Genomic DNA, 22,913 nt, shown 5'->3' with positions numbered 1-22,913 from the left:
AATAATAAATATTTAATATTCATATTTTAATTAAATTAAAATAAAACAAATCATTAATTAAAACCTAAAAACTAAAACTAACAAATAAACACAAAAGAAATTGAAATCCTCTTCTTCGTCCTCTTCTTCTTCCTGTCGTTCTTCTTCTTGAACCCTCACCAATGGTTGTTGCTGCTTCATCATCAGCCTCCACAGTTCGCCAGGTCAAGTTGGACCGAGAGAGCGAGCTTCAAATCGAAGTTGGATACGACTCTTCCCTCAGGTCCGACTTCTAAACAGTACGGCTGAGATTTTTGGCACCGAAATCCCACCTGAAATAAACAGATCTGTTTCTCTTTGCTTGATGCCAGGCGGAGCAACTCGCCGGAGATCTCGAAGAGGCTTCGATGGGACGCCCGGTCTTGGCAGAGATCTGGGCAACGTTCGCAACCCATTGAAGCTCAAGTGTTTTTTTTTTTTTTTTTTGTATTTTTCACTGGCCTTTTTGTATTTTTCGTGGGTTTTTTGAATTTTTTTTCTGGGTTCGAGTGTTGATCTTGGCAGGCTTCTGGTTCGCAGGCCATTGGAATCCTACTGATGTGGAGAAGATACCATCTTGGCAGGCCTCTGGTTCGTAGGCCTCAGTTCGGATCGGAGTACAACCTGGAACCCGAATTAGTTCAGGAAGGTTAACGAACTCAATATCAGAGTCAATCTCTTTATCTAAAGTTCTTTATGTCTCTCCTTGTTCCCAAATCGTAAGAAGACCACAAATCCCTCATTAGAGTTTGTGGTTTGTGCTTTTATTTCTGGGTTTAAATTTTTATTTATGTTTCTAGATTTGTGGTTTAGGTAATCGACATTTAATGTACCTCATTTAAGGGTTTCAAAATTGAAGTTTTGGCTTAGATCTGATTGTTTAATTTGTATTTTGTTTGTAATATTTAGTTTTGATTCGAGATGAAATTTTGGCTTAGATCTGAAATTTAGGGTTTGTTTAGTTTTAGTGTATGTGTTAAATAAATTTTGTATAAATTATGAATATTTTGTTGAAGAATTTGGGTTTGTTTAGGTTTAATAATTCAAAAAAATAATTAGTTTTTGATCTTAGTTTGTTAAAAATCTGACTTTAATTTGTTTGTTTAACTGGGTTTGATTTTTCAGTTTGAGTTCGTTTTTCAATATCAATTCAAAGAAAAATTAATGGGAAAGAAATAAAAGTTAAAAAATAAAAATTATATTATATTTAGTTTTTATTTATTTTTTATAATTTTTAAACATTTAAATAATAAAAAAAAAATTAATGATGTAGATCAATGAATGAGTGACACGTAGACACTAACCTGGCACATAACGGAGAGGTACCTACGGAAGTTCCAGAGTAGTGACGGAAGGTATTTTTACCGCCAAAAATAGAACTTAGGTATTTATCTGCTACTCGACATAAAACTTAAGTATTTATGCCGCAAATTACTCTTATTAGAGTGCACGAATTTCTCATAAATATATATATATATCCACATTTTAACATATATATAAAAATCGATTAAAGAAAATTAATACTCAAGTAGGGAAAATAAAAATTCTTACCAATATTACAATCTTAATCTTAATTAAGAGCACTCTTATGAGTTTCTCTACTTTATCCTTTAAAATATATTACCAAACTCTATTTTCTCTATTTTACTTTAATTTTTTACATTACACCATATAATTTTTTTAAAATATATCACTAAAATTTTACTTCTGTGATATATTTATTTATTTCAAATATATAATATTAATATTTACACATATAGTAAAACTAAAATCTCAAATAATTAATAAAATATGTTTAAAATTTATAAATGTAGAGCATAAACAATAAATTTTAAAGAAGCTTTAAAAAGATATTAGCTATCCTGATTTGAAGAGGATCTTGTGCTGATTGCTGATACATGCATTGTCGATTCACGACCGATTCTTATTACTATGTCAAAAAAATAAAAATAAAAAATGAGTTTAAAGCATTTGATATATGTTTTAAATTTAGTTTTTTAAATATTTTTGAAATTTTTTATTTTAAAAATGTGATTTGAGTGCTCAAAATATTAAACTCTTACAAATAATCTTAATCTTAATTAAATAAATAATTAATATTTGTTTTTTAAAATAAATAATTAATATTTGTTTGTCCAAAAAAGTAAAAATAAAAAATAGAAGTTATATTCCATAGCATGAGATTGACCATCATAATAAATCCGTACGAGTGATTCGGGTAGAAAAGGGGGGGATTCATCTTCATCAGATGCTTTCGGATCTGATCTGAGGAAGAAGCTCCATACCCCTTTTCGGATCTGAGTAAGTTCCTTTCTTTCATCTCTATCTTTTTCTTTCTCTTCCTCTTAATTACTTTGATTAAACATTTTCTCCTCAAATCGTAGCGAAATATTCTCTGACTTTACTGTCTTTTGTCGATTTAGAGGTTTTCGATTTGAATTCTTATGGGTTTCGATATTTGACATCTTCTGTGCTTTTCTGAAATATGATTTGGGTATTGCAATTGATTTAAATGAGACTTGTTGAAATTTTATGGGAATTAGTGATTTTGCTCGAATTCCATAATTAGTTTGGGAAAATTCTACGATGCATCGATGCATTTATTTGTTTTGGTGTCGGAAATCATTTTTTAGTCAATTCTTTTCTATGAAGTTTTAAGTATTTAAGATGTAGTGTAAAGTTGTAAGAAAATTGAAAAATTTTAACATTACACACTTTTTTTATATTGTAAATTATTTTGAATTTTTTAAAATTTTGTAAAATATTTTAAATAATTATAATATACACCAATATAAAAAAATTAAACTAAAAAATTATTTTGAATGCGGAAACACTGCATCATTGCATCCCTTATAAGTTTTATGGGGGTGCATTGTACCCATTAGTTTATTGAATCACTGACAATATGTATGTTTTAGTGTACCATTAATTAATTTGATGGTTGTAATTGGTTTATACTTTTATAAATATTGTTACCTCTGTATGTATCATAATGAGCTATGAAAACATAATGCAGACTGTATTAGCATGTACATATAATATTTGTAGGATGAATTTGTTCAAACTGGCAGTGGTAGTGGTAGATCAGATGCTTACTAATTGCTACTCCAGTTTCTTTTTCTTATGCTTAGCAGCAATTCACCTAATTGGGATTCAGAAAAGATATGCTGTGAAAAAATGATGTTAAATTGAATGAATGGCTTAGAATAACACCTTTCCTTTTCTCTTTGGCAGTTGGCCACTATAGAATCTAGGCTAAGACAACTTTGAGTATTACCAATTGTCAAACCAAAACCAAAATCTAGGAACAAAACGGGGGCTGAGAGATCTCCATTGGACTGAAAATGGAGTTCTTGGACGAGGATGCCAGGCCCAAGTTCCTCTTTAAGGCACGGCCACAACCTGCTCCTTCGGCCACAGATCCACAAACTCACCCCACCAATAAGCTATGCAACCCAATCCTCCTCCTCACAGTTTCACTCTCATTCCTTCTCTTCCTCCTCTCCATCTTCTTCCTCCAATCCGAACCCTTTAAATCTCTCCTCTTATGGCTCTCCTTCTCCTTCATTTTAGGCCCATTCGCCCCTGCTTCCTTCACAGGCGGTGACATTAGCGTTGGTCAAGGTCCGGTTCTTGATCTCCCAGAAGAGTCATCCCAATCTGATGAGGATACCAAGAAGAGGGGTTCTCAGAAGAGGTCTAAAGTTCGTCGATATGAGGAAGTGCCAGTTGATTCAGTACCGGTGGTTGAAAATCTTAATGGGTCTGTGAGAGAACGGAAGAACAAGAAGAATGATGACAATGGGGTTGTAGTTTTTGGGGAAGAAGAAAAGGAGTGGGTTGAGGAGGAAATTGAGGTTCTGAAAAAGCAGCTTTTGAAGAATCCGGTGGGGAAGCCGAGGCGGTGGGAAGTGATTGCTGAGGCTTTCTCGGGTCGGCATAAGGTGGAGAGTGTGATCAAGAAGGCCAAGGAGTTAGGGGAGAAGAAATCGAACGATGCTGATTCGTATTCGGAGTTCTTGAAGAAGAGGAATAAAACAGCAGATCAGAGAATTGAGCTTGGTTCAAATGAAGGAGGATCTGATGGTGTTGGTTCAATGGCAGAAAATGGAGTTGTGAGTTGGGCTAGTGGAGAAGACATTGCTTTGCTTAATGCTTTGAAGGCTTTTCCTAAGGAGGTTTCGATGAGGTGGGAGAAAATTGCTGCTGCTGTTCCTGGAAAATCCAAGGCAGCCTGTATGAAGAGAGTTACTGAACTCAAGAAAGATTTTAGAAGCTCAAAAGCTTCTACTATTGTTGAGAATTAGATAGATGAAGCAGTGATTTGAATCGGGTTTTGGCTGGAATTTGATTTGAGAGTTGATATAAGGAGGTAATCCGAGATTTTGATTCTTTTCATTCCTACAAAATTTTGTTTTTCTAAAATGAATACTTACATTGCATTGATTAACTGTTCTGTTCTACTTCGTTTACAAGACTGTAATTTCAGTTTATATTTACACTCATAGAGAGTCATAATATATTTTATAATATAGCAGTTGTAGTTGACAACAATGACAAGTGAATGTATTTTCAATTCTTTTCTTTATAGTTTGGTTTTTACATCATGTTCTTATATGTGAAGACCATTGGATTAGTTTTTCTTGTAACCTATACAGATTCCAGAATGAATTACACGTTCAACATTGTATGATTTAAACAAGAAGCTTGAAAATTATGTAAAACCCAAGCTTTGACAACAAAGTTGCTTAGGTGCATTTTTACATAATACTTGTGATGGGTGATACATAAGTGTGATATTGCTTATGGTTTCTGGGATACCTAAATGAAATGGCCCTCTTAAATCTTGGCTTACCTACTTAGGTACTTTCAGCAGTTGGCTACCAGTTTACCGTGGGCACGATAACGGGACACCAAATGTGTGTCCTTTCCGGTCCTCTCGTACTAAGGAAAGGTCCTCTCGATGCTCTAATGTCCGCACCGGATATGGAACGAACTGTCTCAGGACGTTCTGAACTCAGCTCATGTACTGCTTTAGTGGGCGAATAGCTCAATCCTTGGAATATATAATCTTAAAGTGACTATAATCATAACAATCAAATACTATTTGCCATTTTAGATAGTGAATCTCAATAAAAATTTATATATATATATATATATGCTTTAAAATAGTATATTAGAATAAGTGCTAATTTAATGTGATTAAATCTAAAACCATGAAGATATACTACTTTTTCATTAGTGTTTTCTTTCCCTTTAACTTTGTATTCATTGTTGTTGATGATTCTATGTTTAATAATATTATGATCCATATCTCATATAATATATATTTAATAATCAAGAATTAAACTCATAGTTTGAGTGTGGTTCTTTAACTTTTAAAACTTGCATTTATCAATTGAATATTAATCATTAATAGTCTTTAAAATTTGTAATATTTAAAAAATCAATTACATACCTTTTCTTTTTACTGTCAATTACATACCTTGTTATTTGGAAATTGGAATACAATCAACAATTACACGCATTATTGATTTGTGATTGAAAGACATAAATTTTCAACACTCACATGTGCGGTAAATTTACTAAAGTATTTAAGAGAAATATATTTATGATGAATTGTTCATTGTAAAAAAATAAAAAAACATCAAAAACAAAATATATAAATTTACAATATATTTCTCAAGTTGTGAGACTTCGATTAGTCGAGTGGTTGTATGGCTAGGAGAGCTTGTCATGTTATTCCTTTCTTCCTTTTAAGGCCGCATACTTATCAAGATTCATGGCTCATCTCTTATTAAGAAAAAATGTATGATACATGGTGAAAGAACTTCCTAAAATTAATTAAAATCAACAAAAACTAATATAAAAATTTAGCAAGAACTTTGCATCTTCTTTCATGTAAATAAATAAATTGAACCCCCATTAAATTGTCTTGGCAAGTATTGTGTGTAAAGAGTTTCTTGATCCTAATTAAGGTAATCAGCACAGTAATGCGTTATATTATCTGTCACATTTACACACAACATGTTCATAAATATTTTTAACTTCATTATGGAGATTTCTGAGTGTGTTTTTTTCTCAGTTTTCTTTTCTTTGTTCAGACAAAATCTTTACAAAGATATGAGGTAATAATATATAGACTAACCTGAATAAGAGTGTTTGCTTTGAAGCTTTTTATCTCAAGCTAAACACTTTATTTTAGTATATTTTCTTTCTTTTTTTCCCTCCTAACTGTTTTACCTGTCTATTACTATATTGAATCAAGACTAAGTTGTATCATCTTATGCCTCGTAAAGCATTCCAACTTCGATTCGCTGTGTCAATGGCACACCCAAAGCAGGGAGAGCAGACCTGCAGTTACTATGCAAGACTTCATAAAACGCGAGCATGATTCTGTCAAACCAACCACAGTTATTCCCGACATGAAATCTAGTCTTTCCTCGAACATGAACCACCCCTGCTTTGCTCGCTTCTTCCAAATCAGAAATTTGTTCTTGAATTTCAAGTGTCTCGGTTGATAGATGACATGAGTTGTTTCGGATGTGTTCTTGTAAGCTAATTATAACTTGCCTAACAAAGTCATCTCCCTCAAGGTCCAGAGGATCTGCATAGCCATACTGAATCACACATCCATAGACGCCTTTATAGTCAAGTTTGTTGACAACGATTCTCTCGTGTGGAGCTACCTTGGGAACCAATGAGTATCGAAGAGTAGTGAATATGGTAACTTTGTGAAGGGATTTCATGTTCTTGATGTAATGTCCAAGAATAGGAGTGAGGCCATCTTGAATGTTGGTGTAAAAGAAGCATAATCCCGGTACCCTTTGGACACTGGGATCCGATATTAGTTGTCCTAATCTCTCTAAGGTTATTTTGTAAGTCAATTCGTATGCAACCTTTCTTTGTCTTCCATAAAACCAACCAAACATAATGAAGGCGAGGATAAGAGAAATGGCGAATGGAATCCAACCACCTTCGGGAATCTTAGTGAAGACTGCACTCACATAAACTCCTTCCATGACAAAAAACACTGAGAAGTACAGAACAACAAGATAAGATGGTGTTCTCCAAATGATGATCATGACTAATGTCAGTAGTATGGTTGTGATGAGCATGACTAGAATGACAACAACACCTGAAAATAACATCACAACAAGTGTTAATACAAGTTCCCATTTAGCCTAAAGTAATAAGCTTTCGGTTAGTTTACCATACCAAAGGCATTTCCAATGTCTTTTCCATCTCCAAATATAAGTATGACAGCAACACAAAGAATCATGAGGATGTAATTCACTTCGGGGGAGTAAACTTCGCCTTCTTTGCTAGGCGATGTATGCACTACCTTTACCCGAGGGAAATAATCAAGCACCACAGATTGCTTGATTACAGAAAAAGTGGCTGATATCAGTGACTGACTAGCAACTATTGCAGCCGATGTGGAAATCGCAAAGATTGGCCAGTATATCTTTTTCGGTATAAACTTGTAAAACCCATCATCATGATCATTCGGGAACTTGATTAAGTATGCTGTTTGCCCAGCATATGTCAGAACTAGAGATGGGTAAATTGTGAACAAAAAGGCCATCTATTGTGCAGGAAAAGAAAGAAAAAACATGTATCAGAAAGCTATGTATTAAAATGTATGGAAAGTTTGAAAAATATATATGATTTACAGGTAAACCTGAATTGATTTCCTATTGAAATGACCAAGATCTGCAAACAGTGCTTCAGAACCTGATGTGATCATGTTAAATTAATATGTTTTCACATTATCTATGGTTGCACAATAAAAGGCTCAAGAAGAACAATTACCTGTGATACAAAGGACAGTGCCCCCAAGCAACAACCAGCCTTCCTTTCCATTTCTCGAAAAGAAATTGAAGATGTAATGTGGTGACACAGCCTTAAATATGCCTGGATAATACCTTATGATGCTATAGATACCTACCATGGGGGTACAAAAGGTCCATGCAGCCATAATAGGCGAAAAAAGGAAACTCACTCGAGATGTACCAAACTTTTGCAAGAGAAATAGAACTACTAGAACCGCTGCAGAAAGTCCTTCCACCGCAGCTGGAACATTTGAAAGAAGTGATTAATTTTCGACAGCCTTTAAAGGAAAACTTATATGACAGAATGAAGACTCGAAAACTTACATTTACTGACAGAAGGGAAAGGTCCTCTTACTCCATCCATTGCTGACAGAACTGAATTTATTTATAAAAAATCAATATAAACAGAAGTTGCATTGAAACTATGGAAAGGTCTTATGAAAGCACAGGCGCCAAACCTGAAATTGCTGGTGTGAGTATCCCATCTCCGATTAGCATACACATGCCTAATATGGCAATGAAAAGCAACACCCTTCTTGCTACTATACTTCTTTCGAAAAACATCCCAAGTGCACTCTGGTTCTTCAAGTCATTGTTAGAGTTTGAATATTTTCGAGAAACAATTCCAATATTCATATTCCTACAAAGTTTCGAATATAAAGCAAATGTTCCTCCTGCATCAAAAGAAATTTAAGCATTGTTGAGCTTGGAATGTTGGAAAAGTGTTTGGAAACTTAATGAAAAGGCCAAAATACAAAATACAAAAGAAACTTATAACAAAAAACAAAAACAAACATTTTGAGGGTTAGGCCTACATATTCAAACCACCTAATGTCCATAAAACACAAAGCAAATACTTTCCAGTCCAAGAAAAATCTATGCTATATAACAAAAGCATGGTATAAAGAGCATGTATCAACCAGTAGTTTGATTAAATTTTATAGGATAATTTCGATATCCCTTTTAGTTATGGTGTTACAATGTTTTAATTTGACTCAAAAACCAGAGGCCAACTCATGTGAAACAAGCATAGGCCATGATAAATGAAGTACTCATCATGGTTTTTAAACAAGTCCAGCATGATTTTGTTCATATTCCAAAACTAATAACCAGCATAGGCCATGATTAACCACATGAATGTAGCTAAATAGAGTCTGTATCGGTCTATACCTTCGCCTTGATCATCTGCTTTGAGAGCTATACAAGCATACTTGACAACCCCAATAAGAGTAAGAGTCCAAAACATGATGCTATAGATGCCCAAATAGTCATCTTCAGTTGGAGATTTCAATGGCATAGAAGGATACACATAGAGTGGAGATGTAACAAGTCCTCCAAAAACCACTCCCAATGTCTTGTAGGAAAGTAGCAGAGTCCCCCATCTACTATTTTCCTGAATCAAATTATAAATACTTGTCAAACAATTTAAAACCTTGACCATTCAAAATGAGACAGGGCAATCAAAGAATAATAAAAAACTGAAAAAAGTTCTATAGAGAATCTGGTCACTCATATAAAGTCATAAACTTTATTAAGATTGACATCTTAATCTTCAGATCCCATATTTATTTTATTATTATTTTGAAGAAAAAAGAAAAGCCCCCACATGGGATTCGCATGATTTTAACATTTACAAGTAAAAAAACATTTGTTTAAGAATAAAAAAAGATCATTCTTTGCACAAACCAAAAATAAAAAAATAAAAAAGACCACTTGAAGAGTGTGAGTGCGTATATAATAAAAAGGGAAAGTAGTAGCTTTTATGATAATTTACTCATTAAAAATTACAACCCATTACAGGTTTAAATAAAGACGTAGAAAAGAGAAAAGAAACAAACTTTTTTGCCCATATTCACAGATTAAAAGAATAATGTCATTTTAGAAGACAATGATGTGTTAAAAAGACCTGGTTTTTATCAGAAGTAGTAGACCGAAGATGGCGGAATGCGGCGCCGGGAGTGGAATCAACGACGACCTCCGACAAGGTGTCCGGCGAGGAAAGTGGGTCGAGTTGAGGAGGATCCATTGGAGTTGGAGGGAGTCCAGAACCAGAATGCTACCACGTTCACCTCTGCTTTTTTAATCTTATATATAGTATGAGTTTGTGTGAGTCTTCTTTCTTAGTCCAATCAAAGTAAGCCATACATGAATATATGTGCCCATATTATAGCATTTTTTATTATTATTATTATTATTATTATTATTATTATTATTATTATTACCAAGGAGGTTAGTAGTTAACATTTTATAATTGATTAATAATTTTTGAGCATTTTTGCACCAGTAGTCGTCTTCAGTATTTTTCAAAATGATAGCCATATTAATTAAAAAAAATTATTTTTTAAGTTATATAAGACCCTACTTAATTACACTAATAGTAACGTGATATTAAAGATAGTGCTAGGCACCAATAATACATTTTAACAATTCTTATAATTTTTTATACTCTCTAAAATAAATAAGACATGATATTGAATTATATTAATAATAATATTAGACAATACAAAAATATTAGATATCATGTATTGTATACCTTTTAGCATTTCTAGGCTGTTATAGCATTTTATTTTAATATTATTATAGCAATTTTTTTGTTTAATGTTATCATAGCGGTTGTGGTTCGAAATTGAATACTCTTTTGAATATTTTATTTTGGTGACATATATATATTTTAGTTATTTATTTGTATTTTTTCTTTACATTGGGATTCAAATTAGCTATGATGTATTTGTTTGGGCATCATCGATATTTGGTATATTAAGGTGTCTAATATTATACTTGCAGTAATTTTTTTTATATTAGTTATTAAATTAAAATATATAAAATCTAATATTATGGTGTTTGGTAGCCTAAAATGCCATTTTTTTATTTGTTTGGATATGGAATAAAACATAAGAATGGAATCACAGAAATAGGAATAGGCATAAGAATGAGATGAATTAAATTTACTATGCATATAAAATATAGGATAAATACTAATTACTATTTTAGATTTTATGTTTTGTAAAAGTTATAAATTAAACCATCTATTTTGTTAAATGACAAGAGAATTTCAATTTTTGGCCTTAATAATACAAGTCATATCAAAATTTATACCCTTCCTTCATTTGTACAAATTTAGTCCATTAATTACATGAACTTCCCATTTTACCCCTTTTTTTTTAAAAAAAAATAATAATAAAATAGCTAAAAACTGAAATTGATATTTCTCTCTCTCTTCCCTCTTCCCTCTCTCGTGCACCACTCTCTCTCTCTAGAAAAAAACTAAAAAATTTATCAAAAAAATTCCCTCTATCCGTCCCACTCTCTCGTCACTCTCTTTCTTCCCTCTTGAATGGTTGTTTTCTCGGTGGGTGTTGGTGGAAAACCGAAGCACAACTCAATATCACTCAAGAATCTTACACCATTATAATGGGTAAGTTGTATTTTAAGCATTTTGTTTGACTTTATGTAGTTTAAAATTGTTATATGTGTGTTTTTTGTTGGAACTGCTGTTTTTTGGTATGAAATTGTTGAGATCTGGGTTTTCCAGTGTTATCGATGATATATCGATACTATGTCGATGGTTTGTCGATGATTACAAAAGGAAAGGTCAGTGACAACCATTATCGACGTTATGTCGACATAATGTCGACGTTATGTCGACATTATGCAACAAACATATTGTTTCCAATTTGTCGACATTTTGTCGACGTTATGTCGACAGCATGTCGACAACAAGCATTTATCTCATTTTAGAAGTTGTCGATATTTTGTCGACACCATGTCGACAAAATATCGATGCAAATGAGAAAAAGCCGTAAATAACATAACATAACATTAAAATAACATAAAATAAAAGGGAAATTTCATTAAAATAAGAAAAAAAAACATAACATAAAAAAACATAAAATAAAGTTCATAAAAAAAAAACAAACATTAAATAAAACTCACCACAAGCCATAACATAACAAATTATTTTTTTTTAAATTCTTTGGCTTGTGGGTGAGCCTTGCAATACTTGCATAATGTTCCAGGCTTCACCTAATCGTTAAAGATGCCTAGTTTGCAACGACGGCATCCTTCGGGGAACCCTGGTGGTGGAGCCGGCCATACACCAGTTTTGCAAAAATGTGCTTCAAGTTTCCTGAACCTGAACTCGTTCCCACATCGTTCTCTTTCGAAAGCTCTTTGGGCGTCAAAAACTTTCTGCATTTCAGGAGTAACTATGTCAACATCAGGCTCCTGCTTCAGTTCTTCAGGAGTTAAGATGGGGAATTTGCCTTTGTTCTTTCTTGGGGCCATATTTAGAACTTAAGAATAAGAGAAATTTTTAAGAGTAAGAGAGAAGTAGAAGACAAGAGCACTTATGAATAAGAAAGGGATTTGCTTTTATAGAGCAGTAAACATGTTGGGAATGTATGAAAATTTAATGGTCATTAAATGCGTAACTGTACAGGTAAAACGCATGAAATGGTGTATTTGTCGACTGAATGTCGATACTATGTCGACATCATGTCGACAACATGCCAATTTAGTGTCACTGCTAACTCATTTGTCGATGCCATGTCGACGTCATGTCGACAGCTTGTCGATAGGACACGTGTCTGACATGCAACGTGTCAGTTGGGAAGGGTTGTTGGGAACGTAGGTAAAATTTATTAACATTAAATGTGTAACCGTTGTTAATTGTCGATTGAATGTCGATGGTATGTCGATATTATGTCGATGGCGAGCATGCTTGGTGTGGTTGTCGACGTTATGTCGATAGTATGTCGACACAATGTCGACAATCAGTGCCCTTATTTCTGCTGTTGTGATTATCGACATTATGTCTATTGATATCGATGGGATGTCGATTTTTATTTTTTTTGGGTGTTTTTTCCTTTACTCACCTTGTTTTTTTGGTTTGCATTGTTGTATCGTACGATGGTGTTTGGTTATGTGAGAATTATAATTGGATCTACAAAGCAAATAGCAGCTTGACGTTGACAGTTACAACTGAGACAACCCTACAAGAACTGCGACAAATTTTATATGAAGAGTTGGAAGTTGATCCGGTAGCGTATGATTTAAAGTTGGAGAATTGTTCCTTGTACATGAAGGGAAAAATAGTTGCGCCAGAGGTTATTAAGAGAGAACGCCAACTGAGAACGTTTTTAGAGATGAGGGCAACAATGTCAAATACAGAGTTTATGCCATTATTCGTGACCAAGGTGAGAAAAGTTGGGAATTCGGAGCCTACGCCGCCTACTAATCCTCTCCCTCGGAGTGTGGTAGGGTCTTGCGTTCCCGAAACAGATGTTGGGATTGGTGTGAATGAGGAGGTTCCGGCCAATTTAGAGGTTCCGACCAATTTAGAGGTTCCGACCAATGTAGGGCAAGAACAAGAAGCGACAGGATTTCATCAGTTTGAAGAGTTCGATACACCCTTCTACAATAACGATCCTATTGTAGATTTTAATATGGACGATGAACATGATTTAGCAGTCGATGAAGCCGTAGCGGGACCATTGTTGAAGTTAGAGTGTGTACCGAGTAACCAAGGTACACAGCGAGAACGACAACCTCGTAGTGAAAATCGCACTACACCTGGAACTAGCAGTAGTCGACCAGGCAGAACTGAAGAACATGCTCGTCATGCAACGTTCTCAACGTTCTCCTCTTTTGAAGTTTGTACCAAGTTCAAAGCTCCCATGTGGACAAAGGAAGATATAATGGAAAATCATGAGCTAACTACTTGTTTAAAAAGTAAGGAAGCAGGGGTGATAGAGCTTGGTAATTTTTATGAAAACAAGGAAGAACTGAGACAAGTAGTGGGTAGGTTTGCACTTAATAACAATTTCGAGTGGATGGTGAAGAAGTCATCCCCTGATGTGTTGTACGTTACATGCAAGGCTGCAGATTGTAAATGGAGATTGAAGGGGAGGAAGAAGATGCATTCTGACAACTTTGAGGTCACTGTATTTCACAATGAACACACATGTAACTTGAATGCGAGACGTTCAGATCACCGTCAAGCAGCACCATGGGTAGTTGGCCACCTTATTAAGGGGAAGTACACCCAAGATGGAACTAAGTACAAGGCTAAAGACATACAGAGGGACATGTTTGACAACTACGGTATCAGTATGAGTTATGTGAAGGCGTGGAGGTGCAGGGAGATGGGACTTACGTATGCTAGGGGTACGCCTGAGTTTTCATACATGAAGCTTCCTGGGTACTTGTACATGCTGGAACAGAAGAATCCAGGTATCATTACTGACTTGTACTTAGAGGATGAGCGGTTCAAGTACTGTTTTATATCACTCGGTGCATGTAGAAGTGGCTTTTCTTTTTGTCGTCCTGTTTTGAGTATCGATGGCACCTTCTTGAAGACGAAGTACGGCGGTATAATGTTAGTTGTTGTGGCATACGATGCGAACAACCAATTGTTGCCGGTTGCTTATGCTATCGTTGACAGTGAGAATAACGACTCATGGACGTAGTTCTTACAGAAGTTGAGGGTAGCAATTGGCGTGGTTGAGAACTTAATGTTTGTGTCAGATAGGCATCAAAGCATTGATCATGCTGTTGAACTCGTTTTTCCCGAAGCAGTCCACTGTGCATGCTATCACCACATTGTTATGAACGTGAACGCCAAATTCAAGACTGATGCTTTTCACAACCAAATATATAATGTTGCTTACGCATGGTCGAAGACTGAATGCGATAGAGAGTTCGAGAAGCTTAGAAAGATGAATCCGGCCATTGCTGCATATGTGGAGAGTATAGGGTTTGAGAAGTGGGCTCACCCTTATTGTTTGGGCGATAGATACAACATCATGACGAGCAACGCTGCTGAAAGCTTCAATAGTGTCACAGAAGAGTTCAGGAAATATCCAATAACTACTTTGGTTGAATTTATCAGGTTCACACTCCAATCGTGATTCGCTGATCGCCTCGAAAATGCTCACAAATGTGCCACCCCTTTGGCCACGCTCTTTGAAAAAAACTTGGCAAAAATTCATGAAAATTCAAGGTACAGGCGCGTCCAACGAAATGGAGCCAATTTGTATAACGTTGGTAGGGGACCTAACGGTGAAAGAGGTGGTGATGTGAATTAGTTGAAAGAACATGCACCTGCGGCGTGTTCACGTTATTGAAACTCCCTTGCCTTCATGCATGTACCGCGACATTGAAAACGAACACAAGTCTGTACACGCTTTGCTCACCTTATTATTCAAAAGAAACGTGGAGGAAGATTTACGATGATACCATCAATCTTGCTGGTGACGAGGATGATTGGGTTCTCCCAGAACACATCAAGAATATGAAAGTTGGGGTACCTGTGGAAAAGAAGCCTGTAGGTCGTCCAAGAAAAAGCAACGCTGGAAGAAGACTGGAGAACCGTTTCCCGTCTGGTGATAAAAAAGGTTCTGTACCACGAAACTGCAGCCGTTGTGGCAGTTCAGGCCACAACAGAGCAACATGCAAAGCCCGCATCTGAGGCGTCTTGTACGTATTCGTTGGGAAATTTGATATATTGTAATAATGCATATTTTGTCATAGTTATTTTTGTTGAGGTTGAATATTTTTCAAATATTTTAATTATTGTTAGGTTTAATAGTTATTTTTGTTGAATAATATTGATATTTTATATTTGAAACCACGAATAATTATCAAAATTTGAACGAAAAGAAAATCTATATATACATAACTGTAATGTTAGTTACACAAAATATACAATGTCCCAATAATTACACATATAATCAGCCGACATTTTGGTAAAATAAATCAACACACCACCGTTGACGAAACATAGCTATCCGGTCTGGCGTCACATCGGTCAATCCATGCTGAATCATGAGATGCTCCACATACTCAATGCAATAGACGCCACAATCACCACTAAATGCAAAATAAAATGTAAAGTCAGTCTAATGTAAAACATATTTTAATACTATAGTACTTTTTTATCGCTATGTACCTGGTTGTTGACTTCGGAACTAAGTCGTGAGTGGCTCGAGTCGGGTGCATTTTTGGAAGCACCGTGATGTCACAGTTAGCTAACGCCATGATCTGGTTGTTATGTGGAAATTCCCCGGTTGCAAGGATTAGCGAGGGCAGCAGTTCTCCCCAAAGCTTCAGGATGGGTTCCAAGGCGGTCCAATGACAGACGCTGGAATCACAGTCATAGACATTAATTTTCCACAGCTCTATGTCGACTTCAACTGTGACCCAGTGCCTTGCCTCGGGAAGGTTCAGAACGAAGTAAATAAACTCGTTACCCCTCCATCTCTCAAAGACTTGGGACTGTAATTACAGAGAACAACGAAACAATTAACAAACCATAATAATCTTCCCAAACAATTAACATTTAAAATCTTACTAAAACAATACCTTATGAACTCCTCTGCAGTAGTCCAGGATATAATCCTCCCACACAAAGTTTTTCCTCGGACCCTTGTGGCTCGTCCATGCACTGCTGATCATGGCGGTCACGAATGTCGAGAGAATGACACCCTTCTGAGGAAATGTCAGTGGATAGTCGGTGCGTCGCCTCCTCAGCATATGCATTGCTGCATCTATATGGTGCATATAAAGGGAAATGTCAGTTAGACAAAAAAATATATTAATTGCACATAAAGTTGTAAAGTGAAGTAATATTATAAAATACTTTACTTACGTCATCCGTAAGCCATTCCTTTGGTGTGAGCATTATCCAAAAGAATCCTGGACCGTAATCACCACTTCTCAAATCCCGAAGTCAGTGGTTCGGAATGAGTCCAACACACCACTTTCGGAAAGTGGTTAACAATTTCTCATCCGGTGGCTCCAGGGGATCAAAAGTCGAAGATGGCCTATGTCTCCTCTTCATCTCCGTATAGTCACCGAACCATACAGGAGGCTTTCTCTTCCTCTTCCGACTCTTAACCACTGCAGGTTGTGCCTCTATCGACAGAATCTCACCCTGCGACTCGGTGTCATGTACATGGATAAGAGGTTGTGCCTCGATCGGAGTCGCTGGAGCTCCCTCATAAGGATCGTAATCGTCGGGGAAGACCTCATCCTCTTCTACTGGGGGTGAAGCAGCTGGTGGTGGGGTAGATGGATCTGCTGGGGCCTCCGGTGCTGAAGCTGTCGTTGGCGGACGATTCAACATGGCCAATATGTCTCTGAGCTGCTCCATAATTACGTTCTGACCACCCTTCAGCTCTACATGGCTGGTCTCGTATGCCTTCTTCAGCTCGACATGAGCAGCATACAGACCTTGAGTGTCAGCCTCGATCCTATCCAACCTCGCCACTAAATCAGTGTACTCGGCACCCCGAACGCCTGATGAAGATGGTGCACTGGGCTGAGGTTCTGAACCAGTGGCCTGAAAAAATATATATCAAAAAAATACGGTAAGCATACGATAATTCCACAATGTAACAAATATCACAAAACAAAAACAATAAAAAATAAAGACATAAAAAAAAAAGTTCCAAAAATTGGTACCTGAGTGTCTGTTTCCTGAGTGTCTGGGACCTGAGTCTCTGGTACCTGACTACCCGCCTCACCTCTCGTGTCATCCACAACATCATCAACCAGGTTCTCCACACCATCGTAAGATATGGTCCTCACAAATGCCTCCTCCTCTGTCCGTGGAAGTAGCCCCTTCACCACTTCAAGATTCTGTTTATGGTTCAAAAAATATCAAAATAAAACCATTTAGCATTTATTACAAGCATTTATGTTAAATAATTATTCTGAACATAAGTGAAAATCATACCCGTCTAGAAAATAATGCGCTGACGTCTTTCTTCCCAATATCGCCTTTGCTCGTCCAGCTAAGCATCCTGGGGAACCGAATCCCGTGGTTCGTGCCATACCTCTTCCCAACCTCCAAAATGGCCTCGTACGCCCAATATTGTACTGCAGGTGCGAAGCCATATGCTGTGTATTTGCACTCGTGCTGAACATCCGAACTCAGCTTCTTCTCGTAGTTGGCCTTCTGTTTCAACATGTCTTTCTGAAGCGAGTGCATGAGTCTGGCGAATGAGTGCTTCCCCCAAGGAATCCGGAAGAAGAACTCGAGGTCTTCCACATATCTAAGTATGTGAGGCGTAATCAGCGCGTTTGCCTCGTGGCCCAGAAGCACTGACTCCACAAACAAGCACAAGCCGAGCTTGTACAAGTCTTCCGGGGTCTGACAGTTTGTGAACGGAAGTTGGAGTGATTCTGTCTTCACACTATCAGACCGGTTGAAATATCTGTTGATCAATCGGTCTGACCCCGAGCGCGCGACCTGCGCAGCCTTCTCCTCTTCTGTTAGCCTCGAGGAGAAGTCCAGGCCTGTAATGAGTGCAAACTCCAGCACCCCGAATCTGACCTCCTTCCGACCAACATAAAACCGCATCCTCAACTCCTCCTGAGCTTCCACTTTCATTTTGTGGAGCATCAGCTGGTGAAATAACACCGAGGGTAATGTCAAGGGTACGGCATTCCAGAAGTTCCCGAAACGGCTTTCCTTCGCCGTGTTATTAAGGTTGAACTCCTCAAACCGAGCTTTGATTTTTGCAAAAATTCCAATGCCCCTATATGTGATGCGGCCAGTAAAATGCTCGGGTGCTGGAATAATGAGTCTGGGAGCCATCTGAAAAATCAAAGACCAAAAAAATTTAAATGTCAAAAAAGTTAAGAAATGTCGACATAACATCGACATCATGTCGATATTCTGTCGACATTATCAAACATTCAACACTGGTCGACAAATAGTCGACATACAATCGACATGCTATCGACATTATCATAAAAGCAGTGACATACGATCAACATCGACAAACTATCGACATACAGTCGACAAATTGTCGACATTCTAACAGTAAACTACCAAAAGAATCAACTGCAACATATAATCAACAAACTATCGACATACAGTCGACATTCTAACAGTTTACTACCAAAAGAATCAACTGCAACATATTATCGACAAACTATCGACATACAGTCGACAATTCAAATTGTCGACATTCTACCAGTAAACTACCGAAAGAATCAACTGCAACTTATTATCGACAAACTATTGACATACATTCGACAAATTGTCGACATTCTAACAGTAAACTACCAAAAGAATCAACTGCAACTTATTATCGACAAACTATCGACATATAGTCGACAAATTGTCGACATTCTAGGGCAAAACTACATAACATCAAACAAAGGTAAACCATCGACAAATTGTCGACATGATGTAGACAACCTGTCGACAACAATGTTCAAACACATAAACAGATACCTATACATATCGACATCCTATCGATATCCTATCGACATTTCATCGATAACTATGTCAAAACACACAAAACAACATTGAAACATATCCAACATATACAACATGCAAGTATTGACATCTAGATTCGCATATACAACCTAAAACACACAAAATCTGAAACACATACACAAATTCGCATTGAAATTTCTAAAATTTAAACAGAAAAAAACTTACCTTTTCGTGGTTCAGTGGTTCAGTGCTTCCTCGTCGTGGTCGTGGATCGCCGTGGGCCGCCGTGGGTGTTCGTCCTCTTCGTCGTCGTCGGTCGCCTTGACTTTCATGGGGTTCGTGGGTTCGTGGGATCGTGGGTTCGTGGGTTCGTGGGTTTCGTGGGTTCGTGAGCCCGTTTCGTGGGTTTCGTGGGTTCGTGAGCCCGTTTCGTGGGTTGTGGGTTCGTGAGGGGTGAGGACTGAGGAGGACAGAGAGAGAGAGAGAGAGGGAACGTCTGGTTTCGTGGGTTGTGGGTTCGTGATCGTGAAGAGAGAGAGAGAGAGAGAGAGAGAGAGAGAGAGAGAGAGAGAGAGAGAGAGAGAGAGAGAGAGAGAGAGAGAGGGATCGTCAGAAAGAGAGAGGGAACGTCTGAGAGAGGGAAAGTTTAATTTAGGGGGTATTTTAGGAATCTTTTAAAATTAGAAGAATAAATTTGTACAAATTATAAAAGGGTATAAATTTTGATATAGGTTATATTATTAAGGGCAAATAATGAAATTTCCCAATGACAAAATAGACCTTATCTTTTTTAAAATAGTACAAATAAGACTTTAAGCTTAATTTTTGATAATTTTTTTTTCTTAATATAAAACATAAAATAGCATTCAATTATTCCATTATTATTTGAATACTTAAATGCTATTTTATGCATATAAAATATGAATATTTAAATACTACTTTTAACTATTCAATTATTTCAAACTTTCTAAAAACATAAATAATTTTATAAAATGTTATAATTTATCCAAAAATAAAAAAGAAATAGCATAAATATTCATTTAATAGCATTCTTATAGATTAGTATATTACGCAGGGAATTTTGATTTTATATACTTAAATAATTAAAAAAATTTATTATTAAACCAAAAACCTAAACCCTAAAAAAATTATGCCTTTTTTTTCAAAACCCCAAAAATACCCCCCTCACATTTCAAATCCTAATCTCAGTCTCTTTCTTCCTCTCTCTCGGTGAGCCTCCTCAACCCACAAACACCCGAAGTTGTGCTCATGGTGACGGCGCACGGCGCAGTAACTTCGACCTGTACCCCCATCGACGACGAGCCCACCCATGGTGACCCAGCCAATCGACGATGAGCCCACCCACGCCGAACCGAAACCATGTTCTTCATTTTTTTTTATTTTGTTAAAAAGGTTAGATTTATTGTATTTGTGATTTTGTTTTGGATTGTTTGTGAAACCTATTATTTGTTAGATCTAAGAAATTTTGGGTGGAATGGGTGGATTCGGATTTGCAAATTTTTTTGGGGGAAGAAGACAGTCCGATAGTCCCGATGGGTCTGGTCTGATGGTCCGATGGGTCCAGTCCGATGGTCTTGGCTGGATTTTTTTTTTTTTTTGGCTCTGGGTCCGATGGACCCGATGGGACCCCCGATGGGTCCGATGGTCTTGGCTGGATGCTTTTTTTTTTTTTTTTTTTAATTTTTGGCTCTGGGTCCAATGGACCCGATGGGTCCGATGCTCATTCGGCTGGGATTTTTTTTTGGGTTTTGGTCTGATACACGATGGTGAGGGAGTGACGGGAGAGGGTCCTAGCTACGAGGTGGAGAGGGGGGTTGGGTCGGGTCGTAGGCGGTGGTGAGGGGGTGACGGCGCGGTGGTGTGTTGGGGTTTGAATGGTGTGGGGTGTTAGGTTGAGAGAAAAGCTAGAGAGATAGAGGAAGAGAGAGAGTTGGGGTGTTAGTTATGTGAGGGTTATTTTTGAGTTTTTCATAAAAGTGTCATATTTTTTTTTATTTTGAAATGTATTGGTTTAGGTATAAAATATTAGAGTTTTTAAAGTATAGTTTTTCAAATTTCCCTATTACGCATAGGCGGACTTAGGGATGTTTAGAGAGGGTTAAAGTCCACCTTAAAATTTAAAAATATATTAAGGTAAATAGTGACATAAGTAATTAAAATTTAAGCTTTGTAAGTACCGTAAACTTAATATTTATTTTTAGCGGCATAAGTACCTAATATTTGTAAAACTGTAATTTTTCTCTAATTTCATTAGTACAGTCTTTGTGTTAATATACCACTAAAAATAAATAATGGCTTTATGCTGCTTACAAACTTAAAATTTTAGATACTTATGCCGCTATTTGCTCAATATATTAATATAAAATTGCTGCTTTCATATATATAGTAGTTAAATAAAACAAATTTGTTAAGATGCTTTCATGTTTTGAATCCCCGGTCTTGCCCATTTTTTTCTATGTGTGTCTACATTTTATTTATTAAGAAAAATTAAAAAAGTATAAGGTTCAAAATAGATTTGAACTTATGACTACTAAAGTAAGAGGATGTTGCTAAATCATCATTCCACTTAAATTTAGCTTGTAAATTATTATTTTGTATTATATTAAATGTATAACTAAGCCCACCTTAAAATTAAATCCTAGTATAACATTATAATAAAATTATCACATTTTCCATATATATGTATAGCATGTAGAGGAAATGCAATCCACTAATACATTTCACTAAAGTTTTCATTTGATTTATCTCTTATACATGTATAAATATATATATTTTTAAAAAAGAAACATTTTTATGTATATATATAATTTTATTGGTAAATAATTGTTTTAGACAATAATTATATTTGCTGTAGAAACATTATGTAAATAATTTATATTTTAAAATTAATATAAATTACTAATAATACGTAGACCATTAAGAGTAGGAGAGCATTAAAAGAAACTAATGAGAAAACTATTCGTATAATTAGAAAATACACTAACTTTATTTTACTAATTAAGTTATTAGTGAAATTGTCATGTTCAAAATGATTTTTTTTTTTGGTAAGTAGTAAGAAATTTTGTTGCTTCCAAACCAAATACAAAAATTTCAAAATGGTTTTATTGCAAATAATTTCAAAGCATATTATTAAGTAGGTTGACATTCATGAAAGCTTCTTAAAATATATATTTTTTAAATAGGGTAAATAGTTATTCAATATTTTGTATTTTTTATTAAAATATAAATTTAGTCCATTCTATTTTAATAATACACATTTAAATTATTTTTTCTTTAGAAAAGACTATTATATTAATTTTTTAAAAAAATTACATAACAGTCATAAGTGGATGTGGAAAATCTTCCAACCAATAACAAACAGTATTATCCACTGTAAGGGCAAATTTAGCCATAACATGGGCATAAGTATTAGCAGATCTTAAAACGGTAGATCTGTGCTCGTGAAAAATTGAACACTAGAGAGTTGACATCATTCAAAATAGCATGAAAAGTAGAATTGAATAAATGAGAAGATTTTAATCCTTGAACCACCAGGAGTGCATCATTTTCAATATAATCTGTTATCAAATTAAGTGATAACAGCCACTGTAGACTTATTGCCATACTTAATGTTTCCATTTTTTCTGGTTTAAAGCAGCCACTTAGAGATTTGGATAAGGCAGCAACTACTGAACTAGCAGAATTTCTTAAAATCGCACCAATGCCAACAATTCTCTTAGATTTGTTAATGGCTGCATCTGTATTGAGCTTTGATTTACCTGGAGGTAGAGCTAACCAATTTTGCTTTGTCTTTAAACCAGAAAAAGAGT

At 35.8% G+C, this 22,913-nt stretch overlaps 2 protein-coding genes across 4 annotated transcripts; one reads left to right on the top strand and one right to left on the bottom strand.

The window, feature by feature from the left end:
• The first annotated feature begins 2,162 nt into the window (after nucleotides 1-2,162).
• Nucleotides 2,163-5,336, top strand: LOC115722535 (transcription factor MAMYB). Of its 3 annotated transcripts, none has more exons than XR_009684562.1 (3): nucleotides 2,163-2,319; nucleotides 3,253-4,390; nucleotides 4,892-5,336. XR_009684562.1 is itself a non-coding variant. In XM_061104266.1 (2 exons), the coding sequence occupies exon 2, from the start codon at nucleotides 3,363-3,365 to the stop codon at nucleotides 4,323-4,325; it is 963 nt and encodes a 320-aa protein (XP_060960249.1). In that variant the 5' UTR covers nucleotides 2,203-2,319; nucleotides 3,130-3,362; the 3' UTR covers nucleotides 4,326-4,605. The 3 variants fall into 3 exon arrangements, 1 of the variants encoding a protein (XP_060960249.1); XR_004012823.2 differs by having other exon boundaries at nucleotides 4,882-5,336; XM_061104266.1 differs by lacking the exon at nucleotides 4,892-5,336 and having other exon boundaries at nucleotides 2,203-2,319; nucleotides 3,130-4,605.
• Nucleotides 5,337-6,048: 712 nt separating this feature from the next.
• Nucleotides 6,049-10,029, bottom strand: LOC115721928 (probable potassium transporter 17). Its single transcript, XM_030651033.2, has 8 exons — nucleotides 9,760-10,029; nucleotides 9,024-9,246; nucleotides 8,312-8,527; nucleotides 8,178-8,228; nucleotides 7,834-8,094; nucleotides 7,703-7,755; nucleotides 7,237-7,606; nucleotides 6,049-7,156 (listed from the first exon to the last, which is right to left on the bottom strand). The coding sequence occupies exons 1-8, from the start codon at nucleotides 9,877-9,879 to the stop codon at nucleotides 6,303-6,305; spliced, it is 2,148 nt and encodes a 715-aa protein (XP_030506893.2). The 5' UTR covers nucleotides 9,880-10,029; the 3' UTR covers nucleotides 6,049-6,302.
• Between the last annotated feature and the right edge of the window lie 12,884 nt (nucleotides 10,030-22,913).

This window comes from Cannabis sativa, chromosome 9 (genome assembly GCF_029168945.1).
Source record: "Cannabis sativa cultivar Pink pepper isolate KNU-18-1 chromosome 9, ASM2916894v1, whole genome shotgun sequence".
Lineage (NCBI taxonomy): Eukaryota > Viridiplantae > Streptophyta > Magnoliopsida > Rosales > Cannabaceae > Cannabis > Cannabis sativa.
Note: the sequence above shows the minus strand (reverse complement) of the source record. Positions and strands in the feature narration are given on the sequence as shown.

Coding starts and splice junctions, on each gene's coding strand:
- LOC115721928 (XM_030651033.2), bottom strand. CDS start 9,879: ATGGATCCTCCTCAACTCGACCCACTTTCCTCGCCGGACACCTTGTCG. Junction 9,247..9,759: donor CTACTTCTGATAAAAACCAG/GTCTTTTTAACA, acceptor AATTTGATTCAG/GAAAATAGTAGATGGGGGAC. Junction 7,157..7,236: donor AGACATTGGAAATGCCTTTG/GTATGGTAAACT, acceptor TGTTATTTTCAG/GTGTTGTTGTCATTCTAGTC.
- LOC115722535 (XM_061104266.1), top strand. CDS start 3,363: ATGGAGTTCTTGGACGAGGATGCCAGGCCCAAGTTCCTCTTTAAGGCA.